Source organism: Triticum dicoccoides, chromosome 1B (genome assembly GCF_002162155.2).
Source record: "Triticum dicoccoides isolate Atlit2015 ecotype Zavitan chromosome 1B, WEW_v2.0, whole genome shotgun sequence".
Lineage (NCBI taxonomy): Eukaryota > Viridiplantae > Streptophyta > Magnoliopsida > Poales > Poaceae > Triticum > Triticum dicoccoides.
The window spans coordinates 503,863,790-503,885,621 of NC_041381.1; the positions used below are offsets into that span (position 1 = coordinate 503,863,790).

General features: G+C 46.7%; 1 protein-coding gene across 1 annotated transcript; it reads left to right on the plus strand.

The window, feature by feature from the left end:
- Positions 1-314: 314 nt before the first annotated feature.
- LOC119344879 lies at positions 315-1,113 on the plus strand. Its single transcript, XM_037615177.1, has 2 exons — positions 315-475; positions 617-1,113. The coding sequence occupies exons 1-2, from the start codon at positions 400-402 to the stop codon at positions 808-810; spliced, it is 270 nt and encodes an 89-aa protein (XP_037471074.1). The 5' UTR covers positions 315-399; the 3' UTR covers positions 811-1,113.
- The last annotated feature ends 20,719 nt before the right edge of the window (positions 1,114-21,832 follow it).

The following is a 21,832-nucleotide window of genomic DNA, read 5'->3' on the forward strand; positions in this document are numbered from 1 at the left end:
TGTAACTACCTCTCTCCTCATTAACTCATTGCCATGTAAGCAAATTTGCTGAGTTAAACTTGATATTACTGCTGAAGTTACTTCCACTGTAGCTAGTTTACTCATCATTGTGACTAGTCTGATATATACAATGCATGTCAAACTATCCACGCCGCCTATAAAACAAAAAAGAAACGAGTCCAACTTTCCAAACCAGTAGTCAAACATCTTTATCTCCCCACCTAACCGAATAATAACGACCGCTAGCCTAGCAGCCCTAGCAGGATTGTCAATCAAGTTACGAAATCGACGCCTATATATCCGCAGCTTTAGCCAGCCACACCAGTACAACAACAGAAAGCATTCTACTCCTCCACACAAGTGAAGTGAGAGCTTTGCGCTGAAAGTTCATCAGCAACTATGAAGGGCACCAAGCTCGCGGCGATCCTGATCCTCCAGGCCGTCCTGGTCATGGGAGTCCTCTCGCACGTCAACGGTAAGCTGCAGATGCTGCTCAGCCATTCTACATGCTCCTCAACAAAGCTCGATCGATTGCCTTTTCGTGATCGCGGTGAGGGATCGAGGTCTGTGTTTATGGGTGATGCTATCTGATGCCGATGTCTTTGCGTGCGTGCAGCCGACTTCTTCCCCAAGTGCTGCAACAACTGCAGGTCCTTCTCGGGGGTCGACGTCTGCGACGACGCCCACCCCAAGTGTCCCAAGAGCTGCTCGGCGTGCCGCGTGGTGTCGACGAGCCCCGAAATGTGGCGCTGCGCGGATATGAAATCCACCGTCGACGGCACCTGCGGTGGACCCTGCAAGAAGTACTGATCGGTTCATGCCGGCATATGATATGTTCCGCCTAAAATTAAATAAAAGCTCGGACGAGATGAGCAGCGTCATCGTGCCTATGCGTGTGTGTGTGACCAACAAATATGTATACCAGTATGTCGTGTCTTCGTCGCTGTGTTTTCTCTCTCGAGAAAAAGTTGGTGTTGCTTGTTGTTCAGCTATCCGGAATATCCTCCGTGAATAAACACCTGTAGTGATTGTGCGTGGCTGCCAATAATGTGAGTTCTCTTGTCCACGCAGTTACATGTTTCCCGTTGTATTTATATACTCTCCGATATGATATTTGTTGACGTGTTAAGCAGTATCTTACTGGATGCTTAGCTTATTTTATTTTGCCAAAAAAACTTTCAATCTATTCATCAAACGTCACGGTAGTTCTAGCTTAGTTATCACATACTCACACGAACTGATGGGCGGCTATTTGAAATTTACCTTACTAGTGTTTGGCACATACAATAACTATCATATGCACTCCTTTTCCATCTTACTACGGGCATGCCACACCTTTCATCCTGACAAATATTTTCGGATGTTTCTAGACGGGATAAGAAATGTGTCTGCAATCACACGTCTGACAATTTTGTGTGCCTGTATAAGAAGTATGATACAAACCAAACTTGTTGTTCAAAGAAGTTCTTGTAACGTAATCTCAAAACATCTATGTTTGCTCGGTTCAACTTGAATGCAAATGGTAAAAGTTTCCATATTTGATCTCAGTTTTTTCCTAAAGCATAATCATGCTTCGAGGAACGGTTGTTCAGCATAAGATAGTTTTGAAAAATGACAACAGAATTCGTAAAAGCGGCCTCATGGGAATGTTATATTGTTGTACAATGAGATCATGCAATTAAGAATTCTTCTTAACCTATGATAATATATGTCGTGCAAAAGTCTTATCCCAGGAGGATTGCAACGATGCCTTCAATGGCACCAGTGTCAACTCTTGCCATTACGCCTCCTTGCAAAGGAAGCGATCGGCCAGGATGTTTGAGTCAACTTTATTATTTTTCTTGTTTTGTTTCTTTACGCATTTATAGGCACTAGCTAGAGTACATAATAACCACTTGCATTTCCAAATGATGATGACGATGATGATGATGATGATGACGACGACGATGATGATGATGATGATGATGATGATGATGATGATGATGATGATGATGATGATGATGATGATGATAATAATGATAATAATAATAATAATAATAATAATAATAATAATAATAATAATAATAATAATAATAATAATAATAATAATAATAATTTCTGAGCCCAGGCTCATCTGCACTCGGTCAAGAAACAATTCACAAAATATATAAAAAAATAAAAAAAATCATTTTTTTGCATGGTAAATAATTTGGTGCAGGAGGTGCGCTTCAAATTTCAGTTCATTTCGACATATGTGTAGCTCTGAGAAAAAGAGACAAATTGGGTCACAACAATACATGAACAATAAACTTTTTTTATAGACCCCAAATTTGTCTTTTTCCCCGAGAGCTACACAGATGTTCAAATGATCTGAAATTTGGAGCGCACCTCACACACGAAATTATCTACCATGCAAAAAAAAGATATTTTTTGAATTTTTGTAGTATTTGTTTTGAATTTTTCTTCTTCTTTATCTTAGGTGCATATGAGCCCGGGCACCGAATTGCTGCTCTCAATAATAATAATAATAATAATAATAATAATAATAATAATAATAATAATAATAATAATAATAATAATAATAATAATAATAATAATAATAATAATAATAATAATAATAAGCACTTGCCTATCCTTACTAGCTAGTAACATCGCTTCTAATCTTTCACAAGAGATAATTAAAATACAATGAAGAGATTAGTAAATATCACTTGTGTTCTTCTTGCAAATGAAATAACGGTGTTCACAATTATGCGGGTGTAATTACATTTCTTCGCAGTACCTAGTTTGAATAACAATTCCAACAGAAAATGGGATTAGTTGGTTTTTATGTATACACTAAAGAGACGTGCACAATCGTATTTCAAAAAATAAGCAACAAAAAAAAACAAGCATACATGCCTATGGAGTTCATGCCGTGCAACTGCAGCCGTGACAGGCTCAATGATCAAGTGGTTCGTCCTCAGCGACGAGAGGCTAGATCTAACCAGATGACATGATGGACCGCCGATTGACATACTACAGCAGTGCTTCACATAGTATGGCCAAACACGTGCCAAATCAACTTCTGAGGCATTTGGCACCAGTGCCTCCACTCCCTCACTACAAGAAATATGTCAACTTGTGACCATCACTATTGGTTATTGAAAGGTCATAGTTTTTCATTTGCGACCTTTTTGTGACCAAAAACAGAAGGTCAAAAGCTGGCGGTCGTAAACTGAAATTAGTGACCTTCTTTGCGATATGTAAAAGGTCGTTGGATTCCACGACCAAATTTTTGTCACAAGCAACCTCCCCAGACCACGTAGGCATCTAGCATGGCAAGCTGATGTGGCACAAGAATCAGCCCGATCCGATTCAGTGTTTGACATGGGCCGAGCCCAACAATTCAGCACATTTATATTTTTTTTGCTGCTAATTTTGGTGAACTACACATGCCAAGCCCTACAATTTGGCCTTTTTTATTTTCTGGGCCATGGCCTTTTTGTACCAGCAGTTTTAGTTTTCTTTTTTTATAAAATGGGTCCATTAGTCAAACAGGTCCCACTTGTCAGGTTCTGATAAATGGGTCCCAGCTATTAGGCTCAGATTCTTCATATTTCAATTTGACATCATATTTGAATTTCGTAGTAAGAAAATAAACATTATTTAAATAGGCAAGCAGAAAACACACATAATTATTCAAATAACAATAGCCAGATTCACTACAAGCTCTACAAATGACATGTAATAAAAGCTCTAACATATACAATGCTTTACAAGCTCTACAGTACTTTACAAGCTCTCCAAGTAATGTTACAAGCTCTACAAGTGTTCTCTTCTTCAGCATGGAGCTCCTTCAACAGTGATCAAATGTTAAACTCACGGACAGACATAGTCAGGACTGGGCTGACAGAAATACAACATGCCTTCCACAGTCGCCCTGTTACATGAATCGGCTGAGAAGAATCAGAAAAACTGGAGCCAATATAATATGAACATTCCATTCAAAAAAAGTAGTAAAGGAGTAAAGGACAATTCTTTATATAGTGATAAACAGATTTCAGCTAGTACCAAGCTTGTTTAGCCGAGCTAGTTAAAATGAGATATTCATACAAGACAATAGAGACTATATGAATATGCATGGCACAAGTGCAGGTCCTGGTTACTGGCTACACATGTAACACCAATAAATGGATAGAACAATAACAGGAACAACTCCAGATTACACACAAAGCTCTATCCATAGTGCCAGCTATGGATAAAATCATGCACACTCCCAACAGAACTCAGTCACATAGTATAATTCTAACTATAATATAACCAAGAACTAAAGATTGTCACACGGTATAATTCTGACTATAATATAACCAGAGAACTAAAGATTCTACGTACTTAGAACTCAACTAATAAGTGAGAATGATCTGATTGTATGCAAACAATCTTTTTTTATTTTTTATATTACAAAAACAGACATATCTTCATTTATGTGAAGAAGTCTGGTTCCTTCTTTAGTTAGTAGTAATCGTTCCATGAAAATCAACCGTGTGTGTGTGCTTGATCATGGTCTGGAGATTACACGCATAGAGGAACAAAATCCTAAACAAAATAGTATCAAACAACAGTGGGTGCTCAACCTATTTGCCATACACAAGCAACACTTAAATCATAGCATGTGCATATACTTGTGTCACATCAGGGGGTTCAGAATGTACTCAACATAATCTAATAAAAAGTATTGGGAGGAGAGGGAGAGGGAGGTGGAGATGGACGTGCTACCTGTTGCTGCGGTGGTGCCTCTTGGTGGTCGTGCTTGAGCTCCTCCTGAAGCTGCTCACTAACCTGCAAGACAAACAAGACCATGGGTGAGCTGCAGCACAGGCACATACATTAAGTGAAGATAAGGAGAACAACCTGGAAGAAGAGAGATGCTCTGTCCTCCGTCCGCGCCCGTCCTTCTCCTCCGTGCCAATGTCAAACAACCTCTGTTCGTCGCTTGCGAGCACCATGCGTCTTGGTTGGCCATGACGCCCTTGTCCTCTGTTGCACGGATGAAAACCAAAGAATCAGTACAACTACACTGGCACATAATACAGACATGGTAATCTGATGGTTGAACAGCGAATGACTTTGGCAAAAATCAGTGGCTAGTTGAATTGCTTAATTTCAGAATTGAAGCTAATCTCTCAGCTAACCGAATTGCTTACTGCTACTGTGGATGAAAGATTGCGGCAAGAGAGCAAGCAAGCAACTCAGCACAAACAGATGCAACCTAACTAGTCTCATGGCAAGTACTTAGTACCAAGCAGCAACAACAACCAAGCACGGCGGAGGGTGCAAAAACATAATGGTGCAGAGGACATGCAAGGAGAAAATATGTGGAGAGAGGCGAATCAAATTCCACACCATCCCGAACCACACACAACACATCTATGTGTAGCTTGTACCTCGTATGTGAGTCCTTAATTTCTACTAATTGCTACACTGAACTTAATTTCTACATCATGTTGTTGTACAAATTACTACAACAAATTTCCATGAAGTGTACTGTCAGCAAAGAACACTGCTAGAATTACAACAACTACACTGAACCTATTTCAAAAAGAAAGAAAATCAACACATAAAAATAACACTAGATATACTCATCTATTTCCCTTAGTTTTTTTAAGAAAAGGACCAAAAAAGGGACAAATATGAACTGCAGCTACGGATACGGTCTACTGACAAACATGAACTGCAGAAAAAAGAAAAATGAGAGGGAAGTGGTTAGGGTTCAAACCCAATACAGATCCACCCCCACCCCATCCCACGTATCAAAAAAGCCCCATTGATCCCCACCATCAAAATCTGCCACTGATCTAAAAACGCAAGCTGATACACAGTGACTACAGCCAGAAAAACATCACAAACATTTGCTTGAAGGGAGAAAAAAGGGATCTAGCCACATAATCTACCCACCCCGCTGAACTTGCCATTTTAAAATCCCCACACATTTGACAGAATGTGCACCGCCCCTCCTCTCCTCTCAGGAGAAAAGATAGGGTTGCTGAGAGCAAGCCGAAGGGGACTGAGCCACAAGGCCACAACCGAGACAAACACATGCCCCCCGAGTAGCACCAACAAGCCAGCCCTAGCTCGTGAAAAAAAAACCAACAATGGCCTGCCCCATCTCGAGTGGAAGTGGAAGTCACACATGCGCAACTAGCGCACGAGGATAATATCAAGTTGCACGAATTTTAAAGGCAAAAAAAGATTACTTAGATGTGAGAGCAAATCTGTAGAGCATGCATATATCATTCACATACTAGGAACAGGAATATCAATAAACCTGGAGAGCAGCTAACCTGGGATGGAGCAGGCCTTGTGAAATATTTGTTTCCTAGAGGAGATATTAGTTTTGAACCTCACAATGTACAAAGATCACACCTACACTCATTGATTTCAAATGTACAAACAAATCCATATCACTACACCAGTCATGCTAATATTATGCAAGCAAGAAAAACAAGAAATAAGATCAATGCAGAGATTCAGTCATCTGCACTGCACCGTAGATTCAGATGAACACTGTCCACACCTCCAACATTGCCATATTTTCCCCATCTTGGACCTCAAAGTATTTCCCCCGTTCTTTATCCAGGTAATGTCGATCTTTGAAGAACTAAAAAAATGGAAGGGCACAAATCAAATGGATGACAGAATAAACCTAAACAAGAAGAAAATTACACAATCACATACACTTGCAACGGAGGTTTACAAATGGAAATGGCATGTCTCATCAAGATTAAAGAATCAAAAAGCTCTGGAGATCATTGGATGTAATGTTCAGTAAGAGCTATGGCAAGATTCCATTTTACTCTTGAGATATATACCACAACCAGAATACTGGTAATCAACTCAATCAACATAGAAGAATGCTACATGGCCAGATTGTAAATGCCATTACCCGACAAAAACCAATCCCCTTTAGGCAGCTCAGGAGTCGGGAGCACAAATTAACATGCACACGGAACCGCTAAACCGCTTCATGCATGCAAAGCTAACCCTCGCCACTAACAGCAGGTTTATGCCATCAAAATGCAATGGTTATCAACTTACCAACCTACTGCGACAAATCGAAATCAGCAAACTAGTGAATAATCAAACAATCGATGACCCCCTAATAAATTTAGGCCACAATGTGCTACCTCCATATAACAAGAGCCCCACCTCAACGAGACACACTAGCAGCATCAGGATACGAGAATACAAGCATAACTTCGAAATAAACACCAACATCAAGATCAACTCAGCTGCTAAACCTGCATTCCCAGAACCCTAAACTAGATCGACTCCACATAAGGCATGAACAACAGGCTACACAGTCCACTGAAGCAGTAACAATAGTAGCACAGCAACATTACGTCCTAATCAAGCACGCCAAGCTCTAAAACCAGCCACATAACAACAGGGAAGCTATTAATTACATAGGTCACAAACAGATCGAGCGCCACCTCACCTTTCTTAAGCACAGGGGAAGAACTTGTCGACAACCCGGACGACGGTCCAGCCGGATCTGTCCGTGCCCTGCACGCGGACCACCTGGAGCTCCTCAAGGTCGGAGAAGTCATCACCGAGGTCGGGGATGCAGTCGTGCCACTCCTCGCGGTCGGTAGGGGAGGCGAGGAGCGCCACGCTGGTATCCACCATGAAGTCGGAGCCTATCACCCTCACGGAGAAGTCGCTCCCCCCTAAGCCGCTGCCGGAGCCCGATGCGAGCGCCATGGCTGCCCCTCCTGCTTCACGCGTCCCCTCATGCAGATGGAAGTCCAGATCGATGCCCTGGTGTGATCCGCGTGAGATCCCTCTTCTCTTCTGATGGGAGGAGGAGAGGGAGGGGGCGGCGGGTGTTGGAGGGAAGAGACCGGGAGCGGCGAACGGCGACGAGGTCAGACAGGGCGGTGGGTGGTGTCGGCGAGGTCAGACGGGACGGTGGGTGGCGGCAGCGGTGATGTGTGGGTGGGAGGGCACGGTCGATGTGTGGGATGTGCGCGTCGGATCTTGTCCAAGGGGAGGATGAAGCGGAAGGGAGGGCATCGGGCGTCGTCGGAGGGTGCAGGAATCGGGCGGCAGGAATCCAAGGGGAGGATGGAGCGGAAGGGAGGGAATCGTGCAGGAATCGGGCGTCACGGTAGGTTGGTGACGAGGAGTGGTGCAGGGGATGGGGAGTAGGTGGCGGCAGCGGCGAGGAGATGGGGACGAGGGAGGAGGGGTGCGATGGGGGGATCTGAGCTAGCTAGGGTTTGGGCTGCGGGTCAAGGTATGTCTTTTTCTTTTCTTTTTTCTATAGATAGATGGATGGACGGATGTGGGATGAAGAGATGGATGGATGGATGGATGGGTGCCATGTCATCGATCCGTGGGAAGGGTTCTGATTGGTTCGGAAAATCAGTGATTTAAAATAGTTTCCAAGTACTAAAAATTGAGGTATTTTATGAAGAAGCTATCAAAAATATTTGCAAAAGAGCACCACACAAATTTTCACTAGATTTAGACAACATTTTATGGATGGGGACCAATTTGTATGCATTTTTTATCTTTCTAGCTATTTTAAATCATTTTTGAGTGCCCAAAATGAGAGTTTTTTCTGAAGAACCTACCAAATAATTGTTGCAAAATTGGACCAATTCATTTTTCTAAAAGGGATAATTAATTTGGTGCCCTTAGTTGTGTCCCACTCGGCAGTTTTACCCCTAATTTCAAAAAACCCTTGGTCTTGCCCAAGTGTGTTTGGTCCCCTTATGCTTTTGCCCTTCCGTTTCAATTCCGTCCAGTCAAAGGGGTTTGACCGTTAGTCAGACATTTTTCTAGACCATTTTGCCCCTCCTTACGTGTTGGCTCTGACCAGTGAAATAGGGCAACTGGATCAGTGGGTCCACCTGTCATAGAGTGAAAAAGGCCTCTATCCCAGCCCTAATCCCTCGCTCCCTCCCAGATAGCGCCGCCGCCAGAAGAGGATGCGCGCCGCGCCAGCCGATCCGGTGCCTGCCCAGGCCACTGCACCACTGGATCACCGCCGGCGACGACAGCAGGACCCCGCCGCCCTTCTCCTTTCTTTTCTGTCATGCCCAATATGCGACCCTATCCAAAAGGAATTCGAAGGTCCCACCAAGGATAGACCCGCATATTGAAACGCTTTTGCAAGGTGGATATCATTACATCAACATTACATAATAGATGGGGATACATACAAGAGGCATACAATGCCACGCGAATACAACATCATCATACATAAGATCATCATCCGACTACGGATGAAACACAAACAGAAGCTCAAACGACATCCACCCTGCTAGCCCAGGCTGCCGACCTGGAATGTATCCCTAATCGAAGAAGAAGCAGAAGAAGAACTCCAAAACAAGAAAACATCGCTCTCGCGTCATGATCATCGCAAAACCTGTACCTGCAACTGTTGTTGTAGTAATCTGTGAGCCACGAGGACTCAGCAATCCCATTACCATGGGTATCAAGACTAGCAAAGCTTAATGGGAAAGGAAGGGGTAAAGTGGTGAGGTTGCAGCAGCGACTGAGAATATATGGTGGCTAACATACGCAAATAAGAGCGAGAAGAGAGCAAAAGGAATGGTCGTGAAGCTAGCAATGATCAAGAAGTGATCCTGAACTCCTACTTACGTCAAACATAACCCAAAAACCGTGTTCACTTCCCGGACTCTGCCGAGAAGAGACCATCACGACCACACACGCGGTTGATGCGTTTTAATTCGGATCTGGTGTCAAGTTATCTACAACCGGACATTAACAAATTCTCATCTGCCTATAACCACAGGCACGGCTTTCGAAAGATTATACCCTGCAGGGGTGTACCAACTTAGCCCATGATAAGCTCTCGCGATCAACGAAGGATATACCTTCTCCCAGGAAGACCCGATCAGACTCGGAATCCCGGTTTACAAGACATTTCGACAATGGTAAAACAAGACCCGCAAAGCCTCCCAAATGTGCCGACAAATCCTGATAGGAGCTGCACATATCTCGTTCTCAGGGCACACCGGATTGTCCAAACTTCCGGTAGGCCAGCCCAGAGTTGCCCCTGGTGGCCACCGGCGGCTGACAGGTTGGACCAACACTAACGACGAGCACTGGCCCGGGGGGGATAATATAAAGATGACCCTCGAGAGCGCGACTCCCAAGGGAAAAAGGGCTAGGTGAGGCAAATGTAAAATCAAGGTTGGGCCTTGCTGGAGGAGTTTTATTCAAAGCGAACTGTCAAGGGGGTCCCATAAATCACCCGACCGCGTAAGGAACGCAAAATCCGGGAATATAACACCGGTATGACGGAAACTAGGGCGGCAAGAGTGGAACAAAACACCAGGCAAAAGGCCGAGTCTTCCACCCTTTACCAAGTATATAGATGCATTAATAATATAAGAGATATTGTGATATCCCAACCAAAATCCTGTCCACCATGGAGAAATCTTCCACTTCACCTGCAACTAGCAACGCTATAAGAGGGCTGAGCAAAGCGGTAACATAGCCAAACAACGGTTTGCATAGAAAAGGTGTCAAAGGTTAGAGGTTCATGGCAATATGGGAGGCTTGATGAGCAAAAGATAGGTAACGCAGCATAGCGATAGAACGAAGCAACTAGCATAGCAATGATAGTAGTGAGATCCAGGGTAGCGGTCATCTTGCCTGAAATCCCGCAAGGAAGAAGAACGAGTCCATGAGGAAGACGAACGGATGAAGCCGAACCAACCGTAGACGAACGAATCCTCACGATCGCAACGAAACAGGAACTATCGAAAAGAAGCACACAACATGGTAAACACACCACACATGAACAAGGCATGATGCACAACAAGCATGATGCATGACAAAACTACATGAAGCTACTCATGGCCAGAGATGATGCAAACAAGAGCAACACACTAAGGCAAGTTTAAATGAGGCCGGGAATAACATATAACAATTCCGGTAAGTCCTCATATGCATATTTCGAAATTGGTCCAGATCTGATTAAACCTTATGTTCTAGTTGTTAAACATCGAGTTAAGATGCACAAGGATGATCTACACGAAATTCTAGTCAAGTTACATATTAAGTTCATTTAGTTCGAAGCTACGGCCTAGAAGATATGAGCAAAACAAGATAAACATGGCATTGGTGCAAAATGCACCCAAAAATCAAGCAAACACCTCAAAACAAGGATGCAACATGATAATATGAAGCTACATGCAAAATCAAGTAAGTTTCATATAGATCACACTCAAAACGGAGCAACGGTTCAACACACGCACTCTATACAAGTTCAAAGGACAAGCTGTCCAAAACAGCAACTAGGCATATTGCAAGCATCAAAACAATACGCTACAGCACCCCAACATGATAATAAAAGGCCTGGACATGATGTACAGGTAAAGCATAACAAAACATGAACACTGAGCTATCTCCAGAAACTACTAGAACATGCTCAAACACACATGGAAAGATTGCAAATAATAACAATTCCAGACTTTGCAGAAAATAACATCATGTTGCAATGTTTAGAGCTATCAAACAACATGTTACAGGAACTTATCATGGCAAACAAAGGCATGGCATGAACCTACTAAATGCATATATCAAACGTCCTTTACTGACCATAAGCCAAAAAGGATCAGAAAATATGATGGCTCCCACGTAAACATGGCAAGTTATATTACAGATTCATACATGGCAGGAACAGAATTATGAAGGTATGTTGGTGAGCTTGTGCAACTCACTACAGAGCAAAACATGGCATGACAAGGCAACCAACAGTAAGAAGGCATGTTTGTGAAGCTAAGCATGGCTATAGCAAGTTCATATGGTATAAGGATCAACTACAACAACCTTGGCCAAATTGAATAACATGTAAACAATCTGCCAGGAAATATTTTGAAGCAAAAGTAGAGCACGAAAATGACATGCTAGAAGACTCCATAATTGCAACCAAGGGCATGAATGGATAGAGGAAAACCATATGTCCAAAACATCCTTACTGAAGTATCTCAAAATATGCATGGATCTCTCTGTAGCATCAAGTTTACATGTCATAAAAATAACAGCAGAACAGGGACTAAAATCAGCAACATTATGATGCCTAGTTTGCATGCTTGTGCTAGTCACCATATTGATCACAAAAATACATGGTAAGCACCTCTGTAAAGAAGACATATCATAAATCAAAACACATGTAGACATCGACCTCATGGGATGCACACGTCAATCATGAAAAAAATGACAAAAGAGCTCGTTCTGTTAACAGACAGCAGAAACATCATGAAGCACTCTTAAAACGATGACTCAGGCATCAAGATGACCTCAAATGAATATGATGCAATGGAATGAAGTGATGTACTCGTTGAGAAGAACAATTTAACATATTACACGCACAAAACGGAGCTACGGATGCAGAGATATGATGCGATGAACATGGCAATAAAATATGACAGGAAAAGGACTTGGTGGAATTTCTCACCCTCTGGAAAAGTCAACGGGACGGAGGGATCCGGGACGACACGGTACAGGACGGGGACGAGGGCGCGTTTGGATGGCCGGGCGGGTGTTTCTCATCCCACCCGCCCGCCGGATCTGGCCAGGCGGATCTCCGGCGAGCGGCGCGATGCTTCGGCGAGGAAGGGGCGGCGGCCAAGGCGGCGGACGGCGGCGGTGGCGCAGGGGCGGCGACGTGCGGCGTTGACCGACAAGGAAGGTGGCGGGGACGGCGATGTGGGGCTCCGGCAAGGCCACGGGAGGAGGCGCATCGGCGGGGCGCGGGCCTGGGTGGGCCCGACCCGGGCCCGGCGGGCCACGGCGGCGGGAGGAGAGAGAGGGCCGGCGAGGACAGGTGTCGGCGCGGGATTTGGCCGGGGAAGGCCCGGGCGGAGGAGCGCGGGGCGAAGAGGGACAGGTGGCGGCTGGCGATTCGACGGGGCGAGCGGGGCAGACGTGTCCGGCCCGGGCGGACGCGTCCGGTGGCGGCGGAGGGCGATTTTGCTAGGGTTAGGGTAGAATGATCCGAAAATTTCGGGGGAGGTCTAGTTTTATAGGTAGAGGGAGTTAGGAGAGTCCAAATGAGGCATGGTTTTCGGCCACGCGATCGTGATCGAACGACCGAGATCATGGAGGGGAGTTAGATGGGTTTTGGGCCACTTTGGAAGGGGTGTTGGGCTGCAAAGAGAGAGGGGCTTTACAGTTACCCGGTTAACCGTTGGAGTACCAAACGACCTCCGAATGGCACGAAACTTGACAGGCGGTCTACCGGTGGTATACCAAGGCCGCTTGGCAAACCTCGGGCCATTCCGAGAAAGTTTAGCACCCGCTCACGAAGAGAGGCAGAAGGGGAAAGCCGGAGGGCATAGGAGTGCCGGATTGCAAAACGGACAATGGGGAAAATGCTCAGATGCATGAGACGAACATGTATGCAAAATGAAATGCACATGATGACATGATAAAATGCAACACGCAAGCAAAATGACATGGCAATGACAGCGAATAACTGAAGGACACCTGGCGCATCGAATCCGGGGCGTTACATTTTCCCCCTCTATTTCTTCTCGTCTGAGCGCGCCGCCGTTCTCCCGCAGGTTCAAGGCACCATGGCCATGGCGCTCTGAGCCCCAGGACGAAAACAATTGCCCATCTGCCTTGCCGCCGGTCGCGAGCACCTCCCCGGCCTCCGTCCCGGCCGGATCCAGTCCATCCCGAGCCTCCCGCGGCCGGATCCACCCTTCTCTCCACTGCGCCCGCATGCCCCATGCCGATCCGGGCCTCCCGTGCATCTGTCTCCGCTGGTAGCGAGCACCTCCCCGACCTCCGTCCCGGCCGGATCCGGTCCATCCCGAGCCTCCCGCGGCCGGATCCACCCTTCTCTCCACCGCGTCCGCATGCCCGATGCATATTCCGGCCTCCCCTGCATCTGTCGCCGCTCCTTGTAGCTGACCTCACCCGACACCGCCTCGTGCCCTCCGGCCGAGCTCGCCAACTCGCCGGCCTGCCCCGACTTTCCGACGGCAATTGCTCGCCGTCGCTGCTATTGTTTGCCCGGCGGCAGAGAGAGGAGAGAGAGACTAATTTTCCTATTTGGCTTTTTTCTTTTCTATGTGGCTCGGACCCACTTGTAAGCGTCATGTTTTTTCTCTTTATCGTTTCATTGGACTTGTAAGGAGGGGCAAAATGGTCCAGAGAAATATCTCTCTAACGGTCAAACACCTTTGACCAAACGGAATTGGGACAGAAGGGGGAAAGCATAAGAGAACCAAACGCACTTGGGCTAGACCAAGGGTTTTTGAAAACTAGGGGCAAAACTGCCGAGTGTGACCCAACTAGGGGTATAAAATCAATTATCCCTTTCTAAAATACAAGGCCATATTTATTGCACAACTGACCACATGGTTGAGTGTAAAAAGTTTTGATCCATCTCTCGTGAAAAAGACAAATTTCCACTGTTTTAGTTGGAAGGAGGTCAAATTTGAATTGCAGCTCCCTCATAGTTTGCTCTTTATTTTTTCAAAAAATTATTTCTAGGTACATATGTATCTATTTAATCAGAGAAACACCAAAAAAATATAAGATTCAACCACTAGCTAGGAACGGTCATTCCCGCCATTTTGACCGCATTTTGAAATGGGCATAAAAAAATAAAAAAAATTCAAAAAATTGGAAAACCTTCGCATTGTGTCATTATGTATGACCAAGTTTCCAGGAAAAATAATAAACTTGTAATACTGAAATTATTTTAAAAAAGTGTTCTCAGAAATGAGCTATCATGCATGAAGATTCATGGCTTTCAAGCCAAATGATCAATCTTATGGCCACATTCATGGCATAGTTTGTTCAAATGACCTCATATTGTACACAAGGATGCATATTGGAATTCCAAACAATGTTGATTTGGGGAGTTTTCACTTTCATTGCACAAAAGAGCCATTTTCCATTTTTCGAGTGCCCCAAATGAGGTTTTTTTGGTGAAGAACCTACCAAATAATTATTGCAAAATTGGACCAAATCATTTTTATAAAATACTAGGCCATATTTAATGCACAATTGACCAAATGGTTGGGTGTAAAAAAATTTGATCCACCTCTGGTGAAAAAGACAAATTTCCGCCGATTCAGTTGGAAGCGGGTCAAATTTGAACTGCAGCTACCTCATAGTTTGCTCTTTATTTTTTCCAAAAATTATTTCTAGGTACATAAGTATCTATTTAATTAGATAAATATCAAAAGTTTTCCAAGATTCAACCACTAGCTAGGAACGATCAAGCCCGTCGTTTTGACCGCATTTTGAAACGGGCATAAAAAATAAAATAATATAAAAAATTGGAAGACCTTCGCATTGTGTCATTATAGATGACCAAGTTTCCAGGAAAAATAATAAACTTGTAATACGGAAATTATTTTAAAAAAGTGTTCTCAGAAATGAGCTATCATGCATGAAGATTCATGGCTTTCAAGCCAAATGATCAATCTTATGGCCACATTCATGGCATAGTTTGTTCAAATGATCTCATATTGTGCAAAAGGGTGCATCTTGGAATTCCAAACAATGTTTCCTAAGAGATTTTTCATTTTCTTTGGACGTAAAATTCATTTTCCATTTTCCGAGTGCCCGAAATGAGTTTTTTTGTGAAGGACCTACCATATATTTGTTACAAAATTGGACCTAATCAATTTTATAAAATACTAGGCCATATTTAATGCACAATTGACAAAATGGTTGGGTGTCCAAATTTTTGATCCACCTCTGGTGAAAAAGACAAATTCCCGCCGATTCAGTTGGAAGCGGGTCAAATTTGAACTACAGCTACCTCATAGTTTGCTATTTATTTTTTCCAAAAATCATTTCTAGTTACATAAGTACCTATTTAATCATAAATACATGGTTTGGTGGCGATACGTCGAGGTTTGGATGGTGGCCGAGGACCCTAACTATAGAGCGCGTAAACTCGCATGCCCGCCGCGTGGTCACCGCATGACCGTGGCGGTGCCATGTGTTCTGGGCTGCCTAGGCATGTCTAGTGGGTTGGGCACTCCCCAGGTAGGTGCTAGGAAGAAAATCACAACATAAGATTCTCACGAGGAGACCGATCGATGCTCAAAAATGAATAAGCAGCCAAGTGTTTGATTAGCGGTACGGGAAATGCACATGGCTAATGGGTGTGAGTTTTGGTTGAGGATGATCAGTTACTAAGAAGACCGTCTTCACAAAGTTTGAGCTCAAAAGGAGGAGCCTAGGTGGTACTTGCTTTGCAAAGTACCACACTGGACATAAATAGGAATGTTGAAGCCAGGCTCAAAATAATGAATGGATTGAGCTGGCATTTGGTGGATGATGGTTATTTGAGTAGAGGAAAGCACTGTAGAAAATAGATACCATTTGGACATGCCAAAGTGGTACTTTCTTCACAAAGTGTTTTTCTGAACAGAATAGGAAAATGAATATTTTTGAATTATTTTTGAACTATGCAAGGAAGGTTTTTTACATATTTGACGAAGATATGACCCAAAGAATTTATGAGATTTTTTTTGGGAATTTTGGGAATGACAGAAATATAGGTTGCTTCACAACCTAGGGCAAAAACTGCCACATGGACATGACACATAGGCAAAACTGATGAGATGGCGCCTAGTCATAGCAACCCACCACATTTTACAAGGTTATGACCATCTATATTGGTCATGATCAGCTAGAAATAAGGCAGCGGAGCAGTGCTATCTGCTTTATGACTATTTCGTGTAAGGAAATTACGACCTTTCTGACCAAAATGCTTGTTATAGGTTAGGGTTTGGAGCCCCCCGAATAGATTTTGACCAATTGGTCAGAAATGGTCATAGATTTATGACCAATTCTTCCAGGGTCACTGACAGAAGGTCACTAGTTGACATATTTCTTGTAGTGCCTAGGCAACGCCATGGGAAAAAATTAGGGAACTGGAGCACCAGGGCCTCTTTGGTTGGTTGCATATTGCTCCTTCCTAGGTTCTACTTTGGCATGTTTGGATGCTTGGTCTGCATTCGAATTTTGGCATGAACGTAACTTAAAACACCTCTCAGCGGCGGAACGTCGAGCCGGTGATGGCTCTCCTCCCTCCCCTGCCCCCTCCCACCTTTGGCATCGTCGGCGTCGGGCTCACTCCCCCCTTCGTCATCTCCGGCGTCCTTCCGCCGCCTCCGCGCGGCATCGTCCTCTGCCTACTCTCCGCCACCATATCCTCGCTCTGTTCTTCGCGCCCCTTTCCCCACCAACAGATTTTGGGTGCTTGGCGATGAGTCTTCGGATTCTGATTCTGATTCCCCTTCCCCTCCCCGTTCGTCGCCGTAGTGCGGCCTGCCCGTGGCCTCGGCTCCGGGTCAGCACCGTAAGTTCGCGCCTGGTGGGCGCGGGCGCCCTACCCTTGCTGTGTTGGCCGAGGATGGTTGGACGCATGTGTCCCGTAGGTGCCACCGTGCTCCTACTTCGTCTCCGGCTCATGGCATTCTTGATCCTGGCCGGTGTGTCGCGCCGGCGCCGGTCCCGCTCTCCCCTCCCTCCTCCTCGACGTCTTCTCCGGTCAGGGCTCCGTTCGTTGGCTTGTCGGTGCCCTCATCGGTGGCGGCTGGGGCGCCTGTAATCCTAGATCTGGCGCTGGCTCCTGTGGGGGCGCTAGCTCCTGGGCTGCGGGCCTCAGTTCCGTCTGGTGGCCCTGGTGGGCCGGGGCCCCGTCCCCCTTGCTAGTGTGTCACTCTTTCCCCCTCCCTCTTGTGGCTCTTGGTCCGCGGGTGGCCCAGGCACACTCTCTCGCTCCCCCTTCAGCCCAGCCTGTCGGGCCCGGCCTGGCGCGGTCAGGGTATATATGGGTGCGGAAGGGCTCACTCCCCCCCCCCCTTGCTTAGGGTTTCCTGCCTCCTCCTCTGACCTGCGCCGTCATTGCTTCCCCATCCGTGTTTTCTCCAAATCTTCTCCTCCTCCTCCTCTTTCTCTCAACTTCACGGCGGTCAGATCGATGGAACACTCATGCGGGTCCTCTAGTGAGGTCGTCTCCGTCCAAAAGCGGCGGCGGGAGGGCTCAATGGAGGGAGAGGCTGATCTGGAGTATGAGGCGGCGCTCCGCTCCAAGCTCCACGCTGATCGAGCCTGGGCGGAGGGGGCGACGAAGGAGCTTGGCGGTCCTCCTTCTCATGGGTCTGGCTCGGTGGCAGCCGGTCCCTCGGCGCCTCTGGGTGGCGCTGCATTGCACGTTGTGGATCCGTGGGAGGTGGCGACTGTGGCTAGTAGGGCTGGATATGCTAGCTCGACTCTGCGACCCCCTCTTCCGTGCAATACCGCGCCCCCGGCGGGGGCTCCAGTGCGGACTCCAGCGGCTCCTGGGGGGCTCTGCTCGGTCCGTGCCTCGTGGCTCCATAGGGCCGCCGGACCACCGACCCGCCTCTTGTGGGCGGGGATCTGGCTCTGCTTCCGGATCTGCTGGTGATGGTATCCTTCCTGTGCCTCCCCCAAGCTCGGCGCGTATCCCTCCTCCTTCCCATGTGGCCAACCCCACCCTCACCTGCTTCGCTTGCCACCGTCCTAGCCATTTCCAATCTCGATGCCAAAATCCCCCCTTCTGTCTCATCTGCAGAGAGGACGCCCATCTTATGGTCGATTGCCAGAATTGCACTAAACCCCCAGCCTTTGTTCAATATGGTTTTGGTCTTCCTGGATGTTCATTTTTCGCTCTTGACCGTGAGGTTCCTGTAGTGGTTCCCATTCCTGCTCTCTCAAACTCTGGTATCATTACCGTCAACGACAAGCTTATCTCCCCCCAGATTCTTCTCGACGAACTTCGCCTATGGGACGATGGAGGTTGGGATTGGCAGATTCGCCAGCTTTCAGAGTTTGAGTTCGCTGCTTTGTTACCCTTCAAAGAAAGTTTGCGTATGATTCCTTCATGCTCCAGTTTCACTCTCCCCCTCAACCATCTGGTTGTATCTGTCAAGGCGACCTCCAATGGATCGAAAGCAATCTCCTTCTTGACTGAAGTTTGGGTCCTAGTCGATGATGTCCCACCTTCGCTTTGTTCCGCTGCTTTCATCATGGCTTTTGGTGTTCTCATTGGAAAACCTATCGAGGTCGATCCGGAATCCCTGGCTCTCTTGGGCCCTGTGCGTCTGCGCCTGTGGTGTGTGGATCCTCTCTGCATTCGCGGCTCCATCGACGTTTTCCCCTCTGCTGGTGGTTTTTGTCTCAGGGTCCGGGTCGAGGGTGACGTGGCTCCGGTGTCGCCCCCGCCCCCTCCCCCCCCCGCCCAGCCTTAGGTAACGACGACAAGGGCAAGGATGATGATGGCCTTCCGGATGATTCTCTCCATGGCAATGAGCATCGCTTTACCCAGTCGGAGTGGGATGGCCTATCCCCTGAAGATCGTGACTTGCTCAAGGAGAATGCCCTGGTGGGTGGAAACAAGGACTCGCTGCTGGCGCCAGTGGGGGACTACGGCCTCTGGTGGAGCTAGGGGCACCCCATTCTCTGGTGGGTGCTCCAACCGCCCAGCCCGAACCTCCTCCCGTTCCCTCTCTGGTATTGCAGATCTGCCCCATCTGGTTCCTTGGCCACGAGAAAGAAGAAGAAGTCGTCTGTGAAGAAGTTCTCCGCGCGCAGTAGGGCTTCTGGTGATTCCAAGCAGTCTGTGGCAGGGCTTTGCGGTAGGATTGATGCTGATCTAGGTGCGGCATTGGGTCCTTCGGCGGCGGCAGCTTTCCCGAGCTAGTCCCGCCCCGTGCTGTTGCGTTCACCTACTTCCACTGCCCGCAAGAGCGGCCGCGTCTCCAACAGCGGCGAGCGGGTTGCTGATCGGGCGGCGCGGCACGCTGCGGCCAGTGATTTGCCCCCCTCAGGTACTCCCCCATGCTCCCCTCCCCCTTTTGTTCCTGCTTCTTCCCATGTTCGTCTAGTGCTTCTGTCACAGTCCAACGATCACCTTTTGCATATCTTAGAGGACGTAGGCATATCTTGTGACCCAAGTTTCGGTTCTCCTTCTTCTTTATTGGACATTATCTGGGCTAATGAAGTGGCTCAGCCGAATATTGCTAGGGCCAAGGAGGATGCCTCAGGGGCTATCGCCCCACTGGTTGTGGCCGGTGGGGTCAAGGAGGGACCTGATAGGGATCAGGTGCTCTCTGTTGTGCCTCCGCGCGGGGCTGGAAAACATTCTAAACCCTACATCGCCCCAAGCAGGTCGAGTCTTCGCATTAGAAACCTATCTCATCGATGAAGGCCTTGTTTTGGAATATTAGGGGTTTCGGTGCTATGGGCGCCGGGACCAGATAAAAGACCTTGTCCGCGCTGAGAATATTGATATCATTGGCCTTGTTGAAACTCTGAAACCTTCCTTTTCCCCGAATGAACTATCTGTTGTTGCTGGGATCGACGGGTTTGACTGGAATCATGTGGCATCGTGTGGGCACTCAGGCGGTATTCTTATTGGCACCAAAAGAGATTTGTTTGATTTTGTTGCTTTCGCTCATGGCATCTTTTGGGCTAGTACTGTGGTTTCTCATCACTCCCTCAATTCGCTGTTGGAAGTTATGGTTGTTTATGGTCCGGCTGACCACTCCCTCTCTCTTATATCTTCTTGGATGAAATTCAGAATAAAATTGAGTCTTGTGACCTCCCTTTGCTTATTGGCGGAGACTTTAAATTGATGCGCTCCCCTCTGGATAAAAACTCGCCTAACTTTTCTTGTCCGCTTGCTAACGCGTTTAATGTGTTCATTTGGGACACTGCTATCCGCGAAATACCTAGGGTTGGTGCCCGGTATACATGGATGAATCGCCAATCGGCTCCCATTCGATCTGTTCTCGATCGTGTCTTCATTTGCCCCAGGTGGGACTCCCTGCTTCCTCGGGCTTCCCTCCGGGCTCTGCCCATCGTGGGGTCTGATCACTCGCCTCTGATTCTTGATGACGGGACTGATTCTGTCTCCTTCCTGCATTTTCAGTTTGATGCTTCTTGGATCCTGGTAGAGGGTTTTGTCGACCTAATAGCGAATAAGATCTCATCTTTTTTATCTTCTGCTCATCGCTCTTTCGGGCCGACGGATGACTGGCACAAATGCTCTTATTTCCTTCATAAATTTCTTTGTGGATGGGCTAAGAACCACGCTGCTGAGTCCAGGCATGACAAGGCTCGGCTTGCTGCCCAAATTGGTCTCCTCGATGCTCGCACCGATAGCTCTGGGCTTTCCCCCTCTGATTGGCAGGCTCACTATGATCTAGAAGCAGCCCTTTTGGCCCTGCATCGTCAGGAGGAAATGTATTGTAGACAAAGGGGTACCATAAATTGGACTTTAAAAGGCGATTCTCCTACTGCGTACTTCTTCGCCATTGCCAATGGCAGGCGTCGCCGCTGCCTGATCGATAGCTTGCTTATCAATGGTGTCAGGGTCTCCGACCAATCCGAGATTATGTCGCACATGGTCAATTTCTTCTCTTCTCTCCTCGATGCTAAACCTGAGGTGGGTTTTAGTCTGGCCAATTCCTTCTGGACCTCTCAGGACCAAATTGCAATCAATGATAATGAAGCCTTGTTGATCCCCCTCTCTGACGAGGAGATTTTTGATTCGATTCGCTCTGCCAACTCTAATGCGGCTTCAGGTCCTGATGGTTTCTCCTTCCTCTTCTTTAAGCTATTTTGGCCCTAGTTGAGGGGCCTTGTTCAGGCAATCATTCAAGGATTTTGGTTGCTACCGTTGATATTTCTGAGTTGAACTATGCGGTGCTCACTCTTATTCTTAAAGTCAAAGGGGCGGACCTGATCACTCAATTTAGACCTATTGCCTTGATCAACAACTTTGCAAAGTTACCATCTAAAGGCTTTGCCACTAGGCTCTCCCCTA